Below are 20,627 nucleotides of genomic sequence, written 5' to 3'. Positions count from 1 at the left end.
AAGGGAGACCAGGCACACAGAGACTCTGGTGCTTTCCTTGGCTGTTAGCAAATGGCATTTGCAGCCATGAAGAGTTGGACACGACTAAACGACTAAATGACAACAACAAAGATGGACAAATGACTAGATGGAAATCGGATTATAGTCATAATGTGCTTTTCCTTCCTTGAAAAGTTAGCTTCCATTTTTTTAGGCCTTTCCAACTTTGATATGTATTGGACTACACATTTAATCTTATTTGACTGTTGAAATTTGTATCCTGCCTTTCCACCAAGGGGTCTCAAGGCTTTCCAACTGTCTCATATTATTGCCCCACCAGCTGCTCGCTCTTCCTAGAGTTTTGCTGCTTGGTAAGTAGTGTTTCTTTTCTTTTCATATACCGGGGGCTATAGGAGATCTAAATGGAACCCCAGTAATCTGGCTGCTGCCTTTTGGATATATGGTGTCAGGGAGAGGCAAACGGGAAAAGATGAAAGGACAGAAACCAGCCGTTATAGAGAGCCTAAAGAGATTATCAGCAGCTTGTCGTCTGACAGTCAGTCTGACGTAGAGGGGGAGGAGGACGAGCCTGGGACAAGTCATGCTGTACACAGAGGAAGTAAGGGGAGGAGTTTTCGCAGACTTGCATGCTGGGTGCGAAAAAGGAGGAAGTAAGATTAGAGGGAGCAACTGCTCCCAAGGGGAAGGAGGCTAATGGAAACGCTGGAGATGTACGTTTGAACTTTGTCAAATAAATCAATTGTTTGGAACTGGCTGGGAGCCCGGAGTCTTATCTATGGCCAGCTGGACAGCACTAAGCCTCTGACATATGGATACTTTTGTAAACCTATTTGTTGTTTTTTATGCTATGGAGCGCTACAGTTTTTAAATATAAATAAATAAGCCGTACGTGAACAGAAGATGGTTCCATATGCAATACCACCTTATCAAGTTTGCTCCTCTTGTTCTCTACAGCCAACATAACAACAACTCTTACCACAAAATGGAATTCCTAAAAACTGCAAAAAAATAAATCAATAAAAAATCCCATTAGCCTTACCGTCCTCTGTCTCCACATAGAGCCTCAAGCCCAAGTTGTATTTGCGGTGTAACAGCCAGTGATTACTTGCAGCTGCGACGTCGAACACCAGCCAACCCTCTGTCCCAGCCAGGATATCCTGGAGGTCCAAGAGAAGCAGGTCTGAGTCCCTGGAGTAGCAGAAAGCAAGTATGAGCACAACTGCTCGGAGTAAAAAATGCGTGGCTTTTTTGAAATGAAAAACAACACTGTGATACAAGGCAGCCTCCCCCAACTTAGTGCCCCCCTGGAAGACTTGCGGTACAACTCCCAGCATCATCTGAATGTGTTATCTGGGGGCTGATGGAATCTGGAGGGCACTAGGTTGGCGAAAGCTACTGTCGAGCTTCCCCAAGATTTTACAGTGTTTTGACAAGGAAATTTTCTTTGCAGCAGTTACTTCTTATTTTCTGCATTTGTTCACTTAATATTTGTATGCATGGTGCACTTGTAGTATGGGTGCATTTATTTAAAAATAACTTCCTCTATTTCACAGGGGATTCTCCCTACCTAGTAAACCTTTTTGCATTCCGAGTCTGGCATCTGTATGTGTAAATTTTAAAATAATTGGAAAGCCCTGAGAATACTGGGCAGGGCTGTAGCTTAGTGGTCAAGCATCTGCTTTCCATGCAGTGGGTCCCAGGCTCAATCTCTGGCATCTCCCGGCAGGGGTGGAAATGTCACCTTTCTGAAAACCTGCCAGTCAGTGTAGACGTTACTGAGAGATGGACCAATGATCTGACTTGGTGTAAATGAACTTCCTATTCTGTAAAAATGACTATATTTTGAGGGAGCAATGTAGCTCAGTGGTAGAATATCTACGTTGCATGCAGAAGTTCCCAGGTTCAATTCCCAGCAACTCCTGGAAAGTCACTGCTGAGCTAGATGGACCAATGATCTGGCACTGAGTAAGGCAGCTGTCTATGTTCCTAACCCACAGGGAATGTCTCCTTTATGACTCCCACTTGAACGTTGTTACCTGCAGACAAATGTGGTGTAGGAGTTCTTCCTGTGAGATACTACCTCTAAGTGCAGCCGAGGGGGACTTTGGCCCTGTGCATCTAGTTAGGCTCCCCAGGCCTTCTCATTTAGCCCACAAGGCCATTTGGGGCAATCAACATGTGAGATCATCCTATGCCAATCCCAGCTACTGTGGCAATTTGGGGGCAATTTTTTTGCAAAGCCAGACTTTCTACAACTTTCCACATATGCTGCCATGCAAGGCATGGCTTGAGAACTGCTTCCCAACTTGACTAAGGCATAAAATTGCTGAGCTGCTCTCTTCTTATCCAGGAAGCAAGAGGAAGCTTCTGCCTCTAAGGATGCTGCTATGAGCCTGAAATGCTATTCACCTTCAGCTTGCAGCATCCAGAAACTGCTTTCCTGCTCCTCCTTCCATCTCCCAGCTCCTCAGATCTGCTGTATCTGATGGGAGTCTGCAATTGGATATGTGGTTTTCTCCCCAATTTTTTTCTACTGCATTAACTTCCAATATGTTCTGTGAGGCTCATGATGAAACTTTTGCAAGTATGGTTGAATGGAATTGGTGTTTGGGAGGATGTTTGTTCTTTGATTTGGCTTGGCTTTTTAAAAAAAATGCCTTACCCACAAATACCTTACCCAACCTGGTACTCAGCAAATGTTTTGGCTGGGTTTTAATTCAGCCCTTGGGCTACAAGCAGTTCCCTACTCCTGCTCCAATGGGACTGTAATGTTGAACAGTGTTATTAGTCCCCATGGTTTGACAGTTGTGTGTTCTGGGTCAGAAGTTGGTTTGCTCTTACTGTACCTGTTAGAATGTTCTTGGACAATCTCATATATGCTGACGTGAAGGGTTTTGTTGACATGCCAACTGAAGCTTTGCATCTTGTAAATTCGGAATTCAGCTGCTGTTACAGACTCCCCTGTTGGGATCTGTGTCAAGTCAAACCTGAATTCCTTCCAATAAGGCTTCTGGTGGAAGATGTCCCAATCTAGTTCAACTGCAAAGAATTGGGACATGATTACACACACACACATGCACCCCCCCCCAAACACATGGATTATTGGGACATCTTCAAGCCACATTCTCTATTGTTATTGTTTACTGAATTAAGTCGCTTTAACTTGCCTGGTGCAACCCAAAGTGACTTACAACTGAGGACAGACAAAAAAACCCACGTAAATACATTAAAACGAAGAGCAAAAAGAAATACATTAAAAATATCCCACCCACTTCTAAAAGGCCACAGATAACTAAAGGATAAAGGCTTGGTTATAAAGGAAGGTTTTTGCATGATGCCTAAAGATATATGATGGCACCAAGCAAGCCACCATAGTTATCACAGTGTTGTATACTTTTTAAGACAAACCAATGCAATGATCATTTAAAAGACCAGAATGCTAAACACCAGTAAAATCTTAATAAAATAGCTAAATAAAATATCAGTTAACTAAAAAAATGGAGGTGATTTGTTTTATTAATTTTCACTACACAGTTTGATGCTGTCCTTTTGCTATGCTTGGAATGCACTTTAGCCTTCACTCCACATTACTCAAATCTTATTTATTTACTACACTTCTATTTCACGTTCCCCCGAAGGAACTGAAGTTGGTTGTTCCCCTCCCCACTTTATCCTCACAACAGCCCTGTGAGGGTGAGAGACTGTGACTGGCCCAAGGTCACCCAGTGGGCTTCACAGGTAAGTAGGGCTTTCCACTTCCATCTGCCAGGTCCTAGCCCAACACTCTAACCACTACACAGCACTGGCTCTATTTACTGAGTTTAAAATACATTCAAGTTTAGCACACACCCAATCTGCCAGGAGAAAATGCCTTCTGAAAACTTTGTCGACTGAGGGTTGAGGGGTGGCAAAGGCAATGGATCTGAGTCAATCTATGTAACATAAAACACATGTCCTCCTCCTAAGGAGGGAGCTAAAGCATCATGAAGTTAGGGGTCACATTTTTCACAGGGAATTTCCCCTCCTGACTAATCAATATGTCTCACAGTTCTTCCATGGCTTAGAAGCACAGTCCTCATATGGTAAAAAACAGATAGCTACAGCTGGAGAGATGCAGCGTTAAAATAATAAAATAAAATAATGGCAGAATCTCCTTTGGTTGCAAGCTCTTAATCCATAGCACACGCTATAGGAGTAACAGAATAAAACTGGCCCTGGGCGAAGCCAGGATTTTTGTTAGGGGGGCAGGCCTTTTGGGGGGGGCAGAACCTCAGTTAGCTATGTATTTTTATTGGTTTTCATTGATTTAGGGGGGCAGCTGCCCCCTGCCCCTCCCCTTGGCTATGCCCATGAAACTGGCACTCAAGACCTGGCAAGGGGAACAAGGGATGCACAAGAACAAATGCCATTGACCCTCTTTATTTTCAAAGAAAACCTCTGAAAGCCGTCTCTCAGGCCACACTAGTAAGATCCCCCAGTACCTTTTTTGATTTCAGCTCACAGCAGCTCAGCGGTCAGGAGAATTAGGAGAGAATTGCACTCTCTAGCATCCCATAGGGCATCCTTCGCCAACCTGATGCTCCCCAGATAAACATCTGGAGAGCAGCAGGTTGGGGGAGGCACTCTAGCATCCTGGAATTTAGTGGTTGTTAAGTAGCAATGCAGAAGCCTGGCGGTTAGCTGGGAGAAAACAGCTGCTTTCCTCCCCCCTTTTTTGGTGTGTGAAAAGGGCTCGACTGTCTGTGACGTGCCAGGAGAGGTTAGGGTGGGCTGCGGTTTCCAAAGGAATACTTCCCTTCCCAATTAAGGGAACCGAGGCAGAGAGAACTTGATGGGGGTTGGACTGCTTGTGTTTGTTTTTATTTCCAAGTCTGACAAACATCTTCAAGTTTAGGAGCTGTCTGCTTAAGCCAGCCACACACACACACACTTTATCCTTTCCTTGTTTTGCCATTTTTCTAGTCATCTCAGCTACACTGACAGAAACCTCTCAAACTGGGAAGCAGGTCTGGCACCTGAGCAAAGCGTTTGCCGCCTTCTGCTGGCATCCAAAAGGTGCCCTTGGCACCAACCAGAGGACCCAACAGGAAGCCCCAAAGCACAACCTGAATGCGACAGCCCTCTCCCCTCCTGTGGTTTCCAGCAACTGGCATTCAGAAGCATTGCTACCTTTGACTGCTGATGTGGAGCATAGCTATTGATAGCCCTCTCCTCTGTGACTTTGTCCACTGCCTCCTGTGGGAGCAAGTTCAACAGTTTAACCATGTGCTGCATGAAGAAGTCCTTTCTTTTATCTTTCAACATTCAGATTCATTGGATGGCCACGAGTTCTAGAGTTTTGGGAGAGGGAGAAGAACTTCTCTCCACCCACTTTCTCCATGCCCAAGCATTCCCAGCTATTCCTCTTGAGTTGTCCTCCTGGTGGGGATGTGGGCCTGGTTGGGCTGGCCTAGTCATCTTCCGCTCCCATGTCATACATGGCAGTGCTGGGAAAGGCCCCTGGCCAAGTGAGCAGGCAGAGAGGCAGCCAGCACAGGCCATACTCTCCAGCTGGCCCCATGTACGTGAACACGTTGCTGCTTTGTTCCCATGGCACATGTGGGTGTTGCCTCTGCAGCATTTGTCTGGCCGAGCAATGTGATGAGCAGGGAGCAGGAAGATGTTGGAGGACAGGGCTCACCTGTGCATGTGCCACACTGCTTACCTGGCAACCCCTAAGCTAGCCATATGAGATAGAGGTCTCTGCCTTACAGCTAGTGTTGAAATAAGATTCAGCTGCTAGTCCAAGGGGTGAAGTGGAGGAGGCATCTTGTCAAAACATATTGGGCTGGCCGTATTTTTAGGCACTTGGCAACTACATTTTTAGTTCTCCTGGCTTTTAATCTCTGATCATTTAACATCTCTGCTCTGATTGTTTTCCGTGCTGCCCTTTCCTCTTGGGAACATCGTTTTAATGTCATTTTGCTGCCTTTTTGTAACCTACTATAAATTGCCCTGGGACTTTTTAATTGAAGGGTGGCATTAAAGCAAGCAAATGCAGTGATAGTTGAATGGATTCAATTTTATATTCGTTCAGGGGGTGAGGAGACAACAGTCTCAAAAGCTTTGTGTGCTCCCAGACTACCACCCCTGCATTTAAGAATGTGACCATATTATAAAGCACAGGAGCATGTAAAAACACTGTTTTTGCACTCATGGGCAATGTCTAAAAACAGAAGTTCTGAGGGTCAAGTCAGAATAGAAGGTTAGATACCTTTACCCCATGGGGTGTGTGTGTGTGTAGCTCATGATGATTATTAAAAGGAAAGGCAACCTTCATGTGCTCAGATGCACTCTTTACTTTAATCTGCCCTTTATTTTCAGGCTGAGACCTGCCTCCTGCACATTCCAAAAAATGCTGTTACGCCACTAATGGTGCCTGCAGGCCAGGCACCCAGAGAACATTTCTCACCTTGGGGATTGTAAATGAAGTTCATTAGTACTTTGCAAACACTGAAGACAAACCTAAACCAAACCCACATGTTCTTTCCCATCTGTTTACAGGATTATGGGAGTTTAATAGAGACGTTATTTAGCTTTGAGGCACTCTGCAATGAAAGGGGAGGGGAACCCCTTTTCCTAGAAATGCTTCTTCCTAACCAACTGCCAGGGCAGGATGGAGGGTTGTGAGGGGAAGAACTTAGGCAATAACTTCTCTGGGATTTATTACTTAAAGCAATCATGTGCTTGTTTTTAAAAGCAAAGGGTTAAGAGCATACATCTTCACATCCCAATGCACTTTGACCCACTAAAACTGGTTAGGCAAATATTTTTATCTTTTAATGTACATCCAAGTACTATTCTCCTCCTACTTTATTTCATTGATTTATCTGATGTGGAACTAGTAGTAATAATAATACTAATAATACTAATAATAAAATTTATTTATACCCCGCCCTCCCCGGCCGGAGCTGGGCTCAGGGCGGCTAACATCAGTAAAATTACAGTAAAAAACCTAATGGGGGGGGGACCCCAATTTAAAATACAGGTTAAAATGCAATCTAAAATGCAGCCTCATTTTAAAAGTAGCCCATAAATCAAAACCATAAGGGGAGGGAAACATAAGGGTCAGACTGAGTCCAAACCAAAGGCCAGGCGGAACGGCTCTGTCTTGCAGGCCCTATGGAAAGATGTCAAGTCCCGCAGGGCCCTAGTCTCTTGTGACAGAGCGTTCCACCAAGTCGGGGCCAGTACTGAAAAGGCCCTGGTCCTAGCTGAGACCAATCTAACCACCTTGCAACCTGGGACCTCCAAAATGTTGTCATTTGTGGACCTTAAGGTCCTCCACGGGGCATACCAGGAGAGGCAGTCCCGTAGGTACATGGGTCCTAGTGGACTTTGGCTGTCTGTTGTTGGAGAGTTTAAGCTGTGTCTCCATCTATATCCTATCTGTGCCTTTGTAAATAACCACAAATATTACAAAACACCCTAAGCCTCCAGTGGCTGCTTTCCTCAAGGAAACCAAGCCTGGGGGAGGGCCATACCCCATAAGCTTCTCATGGCTGGAAGGTGAAAGAGAAGAACGAACGAACAAACAAACAAACAAACAAACAAACAAACATGTGTGTGTGTGCGCACGCATGTGTGCACGTACACTCTCTCTCTCTCTCTCTCTCTCTCTCTCTCTCTCTCTCTCTCTCTCTCAGGACTGCCTTTCAGGGATTCTTGATGATGACCATTATTCATCTACACTGGGGGATCCTGATAATCGCTTGCTGCTGCTCTGAAACACTCTGGGCGTCTCCATGCAGGCTAAATTTGCAAATGGGCCATTGTTATGTCCCAAACAGAACCTTGGCCACAGGTTTTTAAAAACTCTTTGACTTTTCCATGGAAAGGGGATATCTGGATTATGGGCTGACATTTTGATGCCAACTATGCCATGAGGGTGCTGCAAAAGGATGGCATGCACGAGGCACCCATCCCACAATAAACACCCATCTGGAAGCAGCCATCAAAAGTCACCAACCTAAGACACTGGATGCTTTGAAAGACAACTAAGGAACATTGAGAGGGAGAACAGAGCCTACACTGACACCTGCAGCTGAAGGTTAATCCATCTGGTGACCAAGGACATCCCACCTAGCCCTGCCTTTACAAATGGAAATTTTGAGACCCATGTAGGCATCCTTTGCATTGGACACTGATGATTTATGCTTATGATGATATTGGAGCAGCTTCATGCAAACCCACTTCCAATGCTGTTTGTACAGTGGTGCCTCGCAAGACGAAATTAATTCGTTCTGCAAGTTTTTTCGTCTTGCGAATTTTTCGTCTTGCGAAGCACGGTTTCGGAAAAGTTTTGGAAAAGCTTCAAAAATCACCAAAGTCTTCAAAAACCTCAAAAAAGGCTACCACACCGCGTGCTATGAGTTGCTCCTTGAAGTCAAGTCGCAACTGTATTAACAGTTTTAAGAAAAAGGAAACAAACTTGCAAGACGTTTTCGTCTTGCGAAGCAAGCCCATAGGGAAATTCGTCTTGCGAAGCAACTCAAAAAACCAAAAACCCTTTCATCTTGCGAGTTTTTCGTCTTGCGAGGTACCACTGTACCTCCATATGTTTTGAGGTGGATAGATGGCTTTTAAAATGCAGTAAAATGGGTATGACTTATAGTTTTCTGATAAGGTAACTCTGAACCCATTCCAGCATGGCAGAGAGGCCCTTGTGTGGTACTACTGAGGCACAGGAGAGGCAGGAGTTGCTCTGGCAGCACCAAAACACTGATGCTGTGTACTCTACAGACACGGCACCAATTCCTAGCTTCTAGCCACTGCTATCTTTCTCTAAATCATTTGCTAATAAAACCATGTTAGATGGAAAGTCCTAGGACTGTGTCCTTTAATAATGAAATCAAAATAGTTTGAGGCTACAGAAAACACAGCTTGATGTTATTTGGCATGTTAATTGCTTTTGTGTTTGGTTCATATTTTCCACTCTCTTTTGTTAACTCTGATCATCATGTCAGGCTGGATGTTTACATAAGGGGAGTGAGCGACGGAGGGCCCTTCTCCCAAACAGAATGCTGAGATTTTAATTATGCATCTCTGTCTTTTAAAAGTCATTCCTTCCAGCTACTGGGTTCACCACAAACTCCTCATTTTGTTTTTAAAGAAAATAAAGGCGACTCTGGCAGGATGCCCGACCCTGGGCGGATGCGGACACAGAGCTCTTCCTGGCCAGAGGTCTGGGCCTGGCAAGGAGGGATGGGCAACTCTGCTGTCACTGAAGGAGAGGAGGAGGAGGAGGAGGAGGAGGAGGAGGTAGAACTCACCACAGGCAAAGGAAGCAGCCAAAACATTTTGGGAGTGCTGAGGGTGTTTCATGAGAACATAAGAAGAGCCTGCAGCTGGATCAGGCCAATGGCCCATCTAGACTGGCATTCTGTTCTCGCAAAGGTCAACCAGATGCCTATGGGGAAACCTGCAAGCAGGATTTGAGCACAGTAGCACTCTCCCCTCCTGTGTCGCTCAAGCACAAACACATTTTACTGTCCTGTTGTGAGATTGGGGGTGGGGAGTGGGAGCATCATGGTTCAAGTTTGAGCCTGGGCACAGCTGGGCTCTCATGTGCTGGACTACCACACTGTGCCCTAGGTGGGGCTGCCTTTGAAGAATGTTCAGAAGCTGCAGCTGGCACAGAACAAAAAGAAAAAAAGGTTAGCTGTGTTGGTCCAGACAAAAAATTAAGATCTATATTAGGACTACACCTAGTTTCAAGTCCCCCAGAGCTCTTCATTAGGCTGGATGCTAAAGAAAGCAAATTCTTTTGTTACCATCAGCTAAGATGTTCTCCCCCACTTGCTTTGCTTACTATCTGGCCTGATGTTGAGCTCTGAACAATTCAAAAGATTGCCTACTCTTTCTGTGATATTTTGGTTGGCCTAATAACGTGGGTGGTGTTTTTTTTAATGCCTGATGCAGAATGGAGCTCTCGGGATGCTGACAGAAGCTTGTTACTCAGAGTATGTGACTCCTTTGTCATCTAAATCGGCTCTCAGTACGGTTCCAAGCCCACTCTAACAGCTGGCTGTCATCTTTAAAGTCCTATACCTGGTACCCTACAGATGGTCCAGGCAGCACCCACCAGGCCCAACCAGCACAACTGTAGAATGCTGAGGCTGATGGGAATTGTTCAGATTTTTTCCAATGAATCCGGGGACACTTTTCAACTTCCTACTAAATAGATGGATTTTGTCAGGGGACTGATTTGTAAATCCGGGGACTGTCCCTGGGAAACGGGGACATCTGGTAACCTTAAGTTGTAGTCCAAAATACCTTGAGGACACCAGGCTGGGGAAGGCTGCCCCATATAGATTGATTTCAGGGAATCTAAAGGACTGCCTGCTCCTCCCCAATGATGGCCCACCTCTTAAGAGATCCCAGGGTGGCTTTGCTCTGTGCCCCACCATTGTCTGCAGTGCAACTGGGGAGTGCAGGGTGGGGAGCAGACAGGCACTGATTTCTCAGTGGAAACTCCCCCTCTCAGCAGCTCTACTTAAGTGTGCTTTTAATATCATCTCATATTTGTGCCCCACTGTATCTCCAAGGGCAGCAGCCTTATTTTGTCCTCACAACAACCCTGTGGGGAGCCTGGCCCCAAACCAGGGCTTCATGGCTAAGGGTAGATTTCAACTAAAAGCTTCTCCACAACAGCTTCAGCTCCTGACCAAGTATTAATTTTGAAAGCTAGTTGTATTTCAGCTCATATATAGGTTTGAGAAGTGCAAACTAGATAGTTTCTCATTAAAACGCAAACAAAACTCCATTCCTTCCAGCACCTTTTCCATTTCTGCAGATAATTCCAGTATATTTATTTTCTACATCTTCCAGCATGCCTCATAAAAAAAATCTCTGCAGGTCTGCATACAGGACGCCTTTTACACCCCTGCCAGTTTCAAGGTATTTTTAGCTTCAGCCGTGTGTGTGTGTGTGTGTGTGTGTGTGTGTCAGTGTCATTTTATTCTATAAATTACACCTCCACTGTAATTATACTAGTCCCTGCTGCCTCAGAGTGGTCCATGTGCCTTTTTCGGACACTAAATTAAAAGGAAATTCTGGCACACCGAACCACATAAAGAATCTGAAGTCTTAAAATATATTCGAATGAGATGCTGAAAGAACTCTATCTATCAGAATCCATGCCAAAAAAATAAGCCGAATGCAAGACTTTGTCTGGAAGGGAGAGTGTGGAACACTTCAGCCCCCCAGCCTTATATAAGATGCTTACACAACCAGACTTTCATGGGCACAAACCATCTCTCTCGCTCTCCCCCTGCGACCTAACAGGTACTTTGAGGTACATACACCAAGATGTATCTGGGCCCCCATGATGAACTGCCCATCTTCCCAAGAGCAGACATAGAAAAGAAGAGGCTTCTTGACCTGAACTTCTCTTCCTGTAAAGGGCCTTTCTAGCTTTCCAATATTCAGGGTCAACCCTATCATAAGGCAGAATGGGGCAGTTGCCTCAGGTGACAGATGCTGAAGTGTGGAAAGTGGATGGACTTGCTCTGCGCCTCCTCAGTTGAAGACAGTGGAGGATGTGGTGCCCCACACCACTACCCCCAGGGTTAAGGATCCCATTGCCAGTGGTAGCAGGTGAGGAGGCACCATCTTGCCCCTCGCCCATGAACAGCAAAATGCCTTGGGCCAGTGGCCCTAGGGATATTCATGACACAGGTTAAGCAAGTTTTCTATCATTCCACAGCTCAGTTTATTTCCTGCATGGTTTCTTCTCTGCTAGACGTCCATAGCAGCGCTGGGACGCCCCAAGCACTAGATCACTGAATACCATTCCTTTGGCTTCCAACCTCTTACCACACATTTCCCACATGCTTTCCAGCTCACCCTTATTAATCTAAACAAACAAAAAAACAAGCATCAAAAATTCCATACGTGGTACAGGAAAAAGCCCAGACAGCTGAACGCGCCTCCTTAGCTCAGGGAATGCCAACGTGGTGCCCTCCAGATGTTCTTGGCAACCCAGCTTCCCTCATCTCAGACCACTGGCCAAGCTGGCCAGGGCTGATGGGTGTTGAGAGTCCAACAAGGTCTGGAGGACACCCCAGTGGCTGCCCCTGACTTCCCATCCTCCCTCGTTCCACATGCTGGTCTCCAGAAATTTAAAAATCTTCTTGGCTTCCTTCGAGGCCTGGATCCCAAGGAATTTAGGAGTTGCCAGTATTGGCATTTGAAAGAAAAGCTTCCTGTGTGCCATTATGTGGAGAATATGGGCAGAGTTTTCTCTCTTGTGGGTAGGGAGAATCTTTTCCCACCTAATCAGTGCAACCATAATCCTCTCCTATCTGCACTGAGGTTTGTTCCATGCCTTATGTGCAAAAACAAGAGGCCAGACCAAATCCAGCTGAAGCGCAGCTGAAGACCACCAGCCAGCAATTACACTGTCTCTGAGAGGCAACCACGTTGCCTGCCAGCTTGCCAAACACCCACTATGCTCTCCCAGGAGACCCTTCAACTGCCTCCCTTCTAAAGTGGGTATGAGAGAAGTCACTCTAGCCAGCCTCAGGCTTTGCAAGAACCAGGAACAGAAACGGCACCTGCTGCAGGCATCGGGCCTGGCTTCCCACCCCAACTGGCAGCTGCCTGCCTGGGAACCTCTGAGGTGGAGCCCTCTTAACTTTAAAGGATGAGGCAGCAGGTGGGTTTAATCCAAAAGCTGCACTAGTTTGTTCTGGGCTGTTCACCGTTTATTTCAAATATAGTCTGGTACCACTCCTTGCCATTGCAACAGTCAGAAAATGGGGGGGGGGGGGAGGAAGGAGCAGCCTGCCACAAGGGAGTCTTGGCAGTGGCAGGGGGTGGAAACAACAGAGGGACCCTCAGTTGGCCTCTTAAAGGGGAAAATAATGCAGAATTCACAACCACAAGGCGTGGTGGTGGATACTTGTGGCCTCAAAAGCAGAAGCACTGGCTTGCCACACTATGAAGTAATACGCAGGACCATCTAAAGTGGGAGGCTGCAATAAACCAGAGTCCAAAATGACCCAAGTGCACCACAAATTCATAAACTGGAAGACTACGAAAGCTGCATGGGGTCTCCATGGTGTGAGGCAGTCTGCCTCCAGATGCCAGGATAAAGAACTAGGGAGGCCATCACTGTCATACTTGGGAGCTTCCTCCCTGTCCCTGCTGAGTGAACAAAATGCCAGCCCTCTGTGGAATGTGAACCTTAAAATTGCATGCCGAAGTCAAGACCTCCCTCAAAGGCTTAATTGTTCAAGGGTTCCAACTACTGAGCGGGGAGATGAGCCGGATAAGAAGCACTGCAGCTCAGGGGCAGAGCAAAAGTCCCCAGGTTCAACTGGAGTTGGAGAGAGGTTTAACCTGGGCCTCCATCTCAAAGCGGGGCTCCAATCCAGCAGCTTGTTAAGCTTTTAGCATCGGATAACTTTCACAAGTTGTTTCTTTGTACATCAGGCCAAAATGTTTCAACATGTTGAAGCAGGTAAACAACTATCCCCATTCAGCTATGGGGCAAAAGTGTTTGAATGGGCTTAATATCAGCAGCACTACTGCATGAAAGCTAGATTCCCCCTCGATAGTTAGTGCATGTGCACAGAAAAAGGCTAGGAAAGCATCTGTTAAATGTGAAAAACATTCAGATTATGTCTCATTCTTTTTTCTGCGTACTTTATTTGTGTGTTGTAGTTTTTCATTTTTATTATGGCTGGTGCCTCAGAAGTGGCCTGGGTCCCTCTGGACCTCTGAGAAGGCCTGTCTCCAGGTAGGGCTGGGGAACCCTCATTCCTGAAAGCCGTGAGAGTCATTGCCAGACAGTGTAGAGAATACTGTGCTCAATGGACCATTGGTCTGACACGGTCTAAGGCAACTTCCTGTATTCCTACAACAAGGGGGGGCAGAGGCAGTTTTAGGATAGCACAACTGGTTTGGCCACACTGGGTGCTGATGATGCCCAAACAAGATGTAGAATGAAGCGTGAGCCGCTCCCCCCCCCCCCCGAACTTTAGCATTGCACAGGGTGCTGCTAAATTTGAGAGCCCAAAGTCTTCCACTTGTGGGGGGAAGCTGTAGAATAGCTTGGCAGGAGTTTGGACCCTGCAAGGAGGAAGGGTTCAGCCAGTGGTACAAATAGGTGAATTTGGACTTAATGGCTTTAACCAACCCTGCATGTTACTTCAGTTGACACACACACACACACCAGAACAATTGCTTCTACCTTCCTGGTACATCAAAGCAAAAAGAAAAACAAGAAGAAGAAAAATTCGTTGGCCCCGATTTTTTTTAAAGAAGAAAAACTCTTGAGTATGGGCAGATTTGCATTGTAAAGTCATTTAAATCATAGCACCACAATGGCTAGAGGAATAAAGTAGAGCTTGCTTCAAAAAAGTAGAGTGGCCTGGTGCTAAAGACATTTACTTGGGAATAAGCATCATTTTGTTGTAGGAAAGGATACTGTATTTTAAAGAACAAAAAAATCCAAAAACCAAAAAAACCAAGCACCTGTAACTGCGTACATGGCTATCTGCCCCCCCCCACTACAGTGAGCAGCACCTGTCCAGGAATGCCCAAACCAGCCCAGGTGCTGATGCCAGGACTGCGTGCCACTGCTCCTTTCCTGTGCTGCTCTCTGGGAAACAGATATATTTTGGATGTTATATTAAGTATATAATATAGAACATTAACAGGGCTTTTTTCGAGCCAGAACTTACTGGAACTCAGTTCCGGCACCTCTCAGGTGGGCACCATTGCCTTTATAAGAGAACAAAAGAGGCGTTCATAGTGAGTTTCGGCACCTCTTTTTCTAGAGAAAGAGCACTAAACATTAATATCCATTTAGATAGATTGATATTAAATTCCTAGAAGTTGGGGAAATAGCCACAGTTTTTAGGCAGTCTCACTGGCCTTTTAAGAGTCTGCTGCTGTTTTCAAATTACAACTCTGCTGAACTATGGAGGCAACAGCACTGCTTTGACAGAAGGAAGTTTATTGGCAGATGCAGCTCCACCCACAATGGCAGCAGAAGCAACCGCTGATTATCCAATTGCAAAATTCAGCCACGAGGAAGCAGATGCAAACTCCCACTCTTTTCTGGATGGAGGGGGTGCTTGTGCAGGTGAAATTCCCAAGATTGTGCCCAAAGACTTTATTGGCAAGACTGCCAAGAGCCCAGGCAAGGCCCATGCAGCAGGCCCAGCTCCATCATTCCTAGGACATAAGCAAGCCATTAAACTGGGTGGCTCCCCCAAGCTTTCTGCGTTGCCCAAAAATAGTCACCATGGACAGCGAGCGACTCCCAGAAGACAACCTCAGTTTCCTCTTGGCATTTGGTCCAAAGCTCTTGCGGTTGAGGCAGGGAGCGCGATGCAGCTGCCCTTTCCGCTGGAAATCAGGGCGGCTAGCGAGAATCCTAAATTTAAAACGTCCTCAGAATTTCTCTGGTGCAAGAGGCCTCCCATATGTTTCCTTGTTGGGAGGCTACCAAAGATGAACTCGCCCTGCACTGAACAGGCGTGGACAGGCTGGCATCTTTTATTTGTACCATACAGGAAAGGCTGTATGAAAGATAGAGAAATTCATTAAAACGGGTAATGTCTGATGTTGGCATATTTTTTTTCCTTTGAATCTGCTCAACAAAAAAAACAAACCTGAGCCTATTTAAGTGGTGTTGTGTAACAATGGAAATGAGGTGTAGTATAGAATTAAGATTTTTGTTCTGAAACGCCATCAGCACAATATACAATGCCTTTCACCAAACAAAAGAAAGGGCAAGTTTTGTGTCTATGAAAGAACTCCAAAATATATCTGTGTCTTTCTCCTTCCTTCTTCAATCCTTTTCTCTATGGCCCCTTCCCTTCCAAGAATTCTGGAATGTTTAAAAACCAGGAACAAATTATGCCAAACTAAATGAGGCTGAAGTTGGTTCTATTTCCTAGTTACTTAAGTTTATGCCAACATATTTTGCTAGTCCGTGATCAGAATTTGCTCCCCCGCCCCCCGCAACATTCAATGGTGAGCATAGCTGGTTTGTAAGCCATGAAGAGATAAAACCCACTAATTATGGTTATCAAGAAAATTAACCCACATTTCCAGAGCACGTAGAGTGTGAAATTGCGGTGTGTTAAAAGCTTCGGGCAGGAGCCTGTTGGGAAGCAACCAACTTGTTCCAGAAGCACTCCAAACCCTAAAAACCAGCAAGTGATATACGAGCAGGGAACTAATCTCATTAATGGTCTCGGGTAAGAGGGTGGTTTTATTCCCTTCCCAAACACTGGAAGCTGCCTTATACCAAGTCAGGCATATTGCCTAGACTGACTGGCAGCAGCTCTCAAGAGTTTAAGAAAGGCGACATTCCCAACCCTACCTGGATGCCATTTGGGATTGAACCTGGGACCTTTTGCACAATGAAAGTGCAATGCTGCTGGTATTGCTGGAGCTACAGCCCTCTGTGCACTCTGCCCAGATGAACAAGCCACTGTGTTGATAGCCAAAGGAACACCAGTTGGTGGGAAGACTTGAACCTGTGTTGTCTCAGAAACTGCTACAAACCTGCATCACCTCACAAACTTGGCAAAAGGGTAGATGTGGCTTCCTTTTTGCTAAATGATGAATAGTAGAGTTTGAGGGGTTTGGGTTGTTTTTTTTAAAAAATGCAATTCATCTTACACGACAAATTCCAGTCATTCAGGGTCTCCCAAAGGTACTTTTCACAGGAAGCTGTGGAGATCTTGAAGTGGTGGGGAAGACAGAGGTGACAAACTGACGATTGGGAGTACAACCTGTTCTTTTGAAGACGAAGTTCACAGCTAGGTTGGAGTCTGCACCTGGATATATCCAGGTAGTGGCTGAGGCTCTGAACACTCCAGGTGTACCAGTGGATTATACAGTAGGTGGACTATAAAGGTACCCTGCTTTCTATGGGGAAATGCACAGCAAGCTTCCAAGACAGCAGGCAGAACCAACTGCTTCTACTTTCGTCCCCTTCTTTCTCCCTTCCTTAGTTGTGCAAGAGCAACACTGAGACATGGCAGGCAGTGTCACAAACCTGGAGAGGTTGCAAGTGAGAAGGTAGGCAGGTGGAGGCTGGCTGAGGAAAAACTGAGCTTGGTGGGGCAGATGGGAGCGGGACTCCTCTTCTAAGCCATTTATAAAGATTTCCCTCTGGAGGCCTAACTTGGTGCCTCTTGTGCATTCTGCGCACAAAGCAAGCTCCTTTGTGCATTTGGGCTAACTCCTCCATACAATAGTCTTTATGAGTGCAAGAGCCCCTCCAAAATAGACCTCTCACTTCTGGGAGCTTGCACCACCTCCCTCTCATTAAAACAGGGGCAGGCAACTTGGTGCCCTCCATCTTGCTGGACTACAACTCCCATCAGCCCTAGCCAGCTTGGCAACTGGCCAGAAATGATGGGTGTTGTAGTCCAAAAACATTTAAAAGGGCACATTGTCTTCCTTCCCCTCCTTTTTTTTGCCAGAACCCACAGAAAGGCACATCAATGTTTCCCCATCAACCTTTCCCACAGTTACAAATGTCACCTGCCTCTTATGTGGATTCTTCCCACACACTTCAAAGCTAATTAGGATATGTGCTTTAATTAGCTTCCTAGTATTGCTTGGGGGATTTGGCAACAGCTACAGGGCGGGATTCCCGCTGTGGGGTGCAGTGAGAAGGAAGAGAAGTACCCTCCACTTCCCGTATCTGGAATGCTAATATGTATCCCCCACTTCCAGTATCTGGAATGCTAATATGTAACCCCCACTTCCCGTATTTGGAATGCTAATATGTGCAAATGCAAGACAAGAGCTGGATCAGAGCCTGTGTTCTGCCACCCAAGGCGGGCCTTTTAATCATTACCCTATTTTTCTCACTGCTTGGCAAGAGCAGGGGCAGAATAGGCAAAGCTAGACCAGGATTGTGCCACTTTAAGCAATACTATGGGCAGCATTCACATGTAATGCTGAATGGTTTAAATAGGGCGGTAATGCAAGCTGACATTTTAATAACAACCACCTCGTGTGGATGCTGCAAAAAGCTTGCATGAGCAGGGATCCCCCATCCCAGAATAAAGGCCCACCTGGAAGCACCCACATATTTGCCTCACGATTGACTGTGCTGCTGGACAATGAATGTGGGGAGGATTGTGTCTCACATAAACTAGTAATGGGACAGGGTTGGGAGGGAAAGAAGCCATTCAAGGCTGCTTCCTTCAGGCCAACTTAGACATTTCAATCTGATTGCATCTATTTCATACCGGTTCTTGAATTGTTACCTACCATGTACCCTCAGGAGAGGGCCAGCTCAAAATTGAAGTATCACATGAGGGATGCAGGTTAAGGAACAGCCGCTTCATATACTGCTCACACAACCAAGTTTCAGTAAGTCAGCAGTTCAGAGGCACAAGAACTGGCTCAACAGGATTCCAGTGCCTCTTTGCTTGTCACCTGGAATGGGACTCCTTGGAAGCTTTGCTCCAAGTGTCACAAGGCTGCAAGCCTGGTCCAGCCAGAGGGGAAGCCCCACCTTGGCTCTCAATCCACCCCACTTTCCTCCCTCTTGCCCTTGAGTGCTGATGGAGCAGTGACCCCCATCAAGAGGGATGCTTGGCAGTAGGTGGCAAAGAAGCCCTTGAGTCCCCTGCTCTCCATCCAACACATTCTGGCTTGGCCACATTGCTCTTCCTAGTTGTGATAAAAGGCAGTTGTGCTACATTTCACCATGAGAACCCCCCACCCAGGCTCCACCAGTCACTCACTGCTAAAAATCACCACCTGCAAGTTACAGAGGGGCAACATGTGCATGAGGGCAGGTCAGGGCACAATCAGCACAGTTAAGTCATCAAGCTTATCAGGATGCTGGTCCTGATGTGGCTGCATGCTTCAACATCCCCATAAAAAAACAGAATGAAAAAACAACAGCAAAAAGCACCAGGCTAGTCTATACACAGGGAGTTGGAGAGAGAGAATCATTTGAATGTACTGTACTAAGATGTAGCACAGGGTGGCCACAGGACCCCTTTGGCTCCTGGATGGATTGCACAGTGGTCCTTCTAGGGCCGTCTGTTTGCCCCCACCCCCGGGCTGCAAACAGCCAAATAACATTATACCCTAAGATGGATTGTGAATCTGGACTAGTCCTATAATCCTCAAAGTACAGACAAGTTGGAATTCTGCTATCCAGACTGATATGCCTCCCCAAAATAAAGCCAAAACAATGATATGCCATCAAGTGGTAGGGAAGTTCCTGAAGCCTTCAGCTTGTATAAAAATGCATGCAGTCTCTCTATCTCTGCCCCCTGTGCTTGAAATTCTGATGCTCATAGGAGCCAACTCCCAGGGGCTATGGGGTCTTCACCCCCCCAATAAAATATTTGAGGGGGCTGGGACACCCCCTTCAAAGTTGATGGGTATTGCCATTCAAAGGGTGTGAATACACCACATCATGTGATTATGTTGGGGGGCTTACCTGTCTCCCCCATATTTTGTTCAAGTTGGCCAACTCTGCCTGTGGGGGGCTTCTTTCATTTACTGTATTATTCCAACTTGGGACAGCAAGGGTGTTGTTGTTGTTGTTATTGTTAATGATCACATTTCTGCCCTGCTCTTCTTGCCAATGGAGTGTGACGGGTGCGTTTTCCCCCTCCCCCAATTTTTTCTGCAAGATTTGTTGGAAGTAGGTGACTCCTGCTGACCCCACATTTGGAAGGTGGGACCTGAATCATGTGAAGGGTGGGGAGGTTTGCTTCCTTTCTTTGGTGTTTTCCCTCACCCAAGTGCTCAGTGAGTAGCTTAAGTTTCCTCTAGGACCCCCTGAAAACACCTTGCTGCTCTGTCTGCTTTCTCTTCTCAGGGTGAGATTTTGCCGCTGTCAGTCTCCCTCCCGCCCCCCGCAGGTCTGTTGGAGAGACTGCTGGGTGGACTGCCTTGCTTGGGGTGAAGGGCTTTCCCACCCCATGGATCCATCCCTTTCAACAGACAGCTTCCTCCCCAAAGTCAGTCTGGGAATGAAGTGTCATGACATTTTGTGGGGCTCCACCATGCCACCAAGATTGCAATCCTGTGCACATTCCCAAAAGGTGCAAATTTACTTCATTCTCAGTTTGCCGCTTGCACAGCCTAAAATCTGCAGACCTTGAATTCCACCTGGCCCTTTGCACACCCTAGACGAGGCCAAGGATGGGTAGACTTGCAGTTTCTAAGATCTACTTGCTTTTTTGACTAGAACACGAAGGTAACTCAGCTGGATCCAGGAGCAAAATAATAGTTCAGTTCCCTGCCTCCACCTCCACCTCCACCTCAGTACAGTGGTATCTCAGGTTACATACGCTTCAGGTTACACACTCTGCTAACCCAGAAATAGTGCTTCAGGTTAAGAACTTTGCTTCAGGATAAGAATAGAAATCGGGCTCCAGCGGCGCTGCAGCAGCAGGAGGCCCCATTAGCTAAAGTGGTGCTTCAGGTTAAGAACGGACCTCCAGAACGAATTAAGTACTTAACCCGAGGTACCACTGTATTGTAATTCAGAAAATGGGCTACCTCTGCCCAGGAATGCAGAAGCACCCAAGAAGAGCCAGTCGTCCTGACACACACAAAACCTTATTTCTCCACGCCAG

The 20,627-nt window shown here is 46.3% G+C and overlaps 1 protein-coding gene across 1 annotated transcript in view; it reads right to left on the bottom strand.

The window, feature by feature from the left end:
* Nucleotides 1-20,627, bottom strand: part of LOC114602908 (bone morphogenetic protein 8B-like) — a 30,492-nt gene that overhangs the window by 8,542 nt on the left and 1,323 nt on the right. Inside the window, exons 2-3 of the mRNA XM_077931891.1 lie at nt 2,847-3,039; nt 1,040-1,188 (exon numbers count right to left, since the gene is read on the bottom strand). Of these exons, the coding sequence (XP_077788017.1) occupies nt 1,040-1,188; nt 2,847-3,039 (342 nt within the window). The remainder of the gene's footprint in view (nt 1-1,039; nt 1,189-2,846; nt 3,040-20,627) is intronic.

Source organism: Podarcis muralis, chromosome 7 (genome assembly GCF_964188315.1).
Source record: "Podarcis muralis chromosome 7, rPodMur119.hap1.1, whole genome shotgun sequence".
Classification (NCBI taxonomy): domain Eukaryota; kingdom Metazoa; phylum Chordata; class Lepidosauria; order Squamata; family Lacertidae; genus Podarcis; species Podarcis muralis.
The sequence above is the reverse complement of the archived record's forward strand: the minus strand, read 5'-3'. Positions and strand labels throughout refer to the sequence as shown.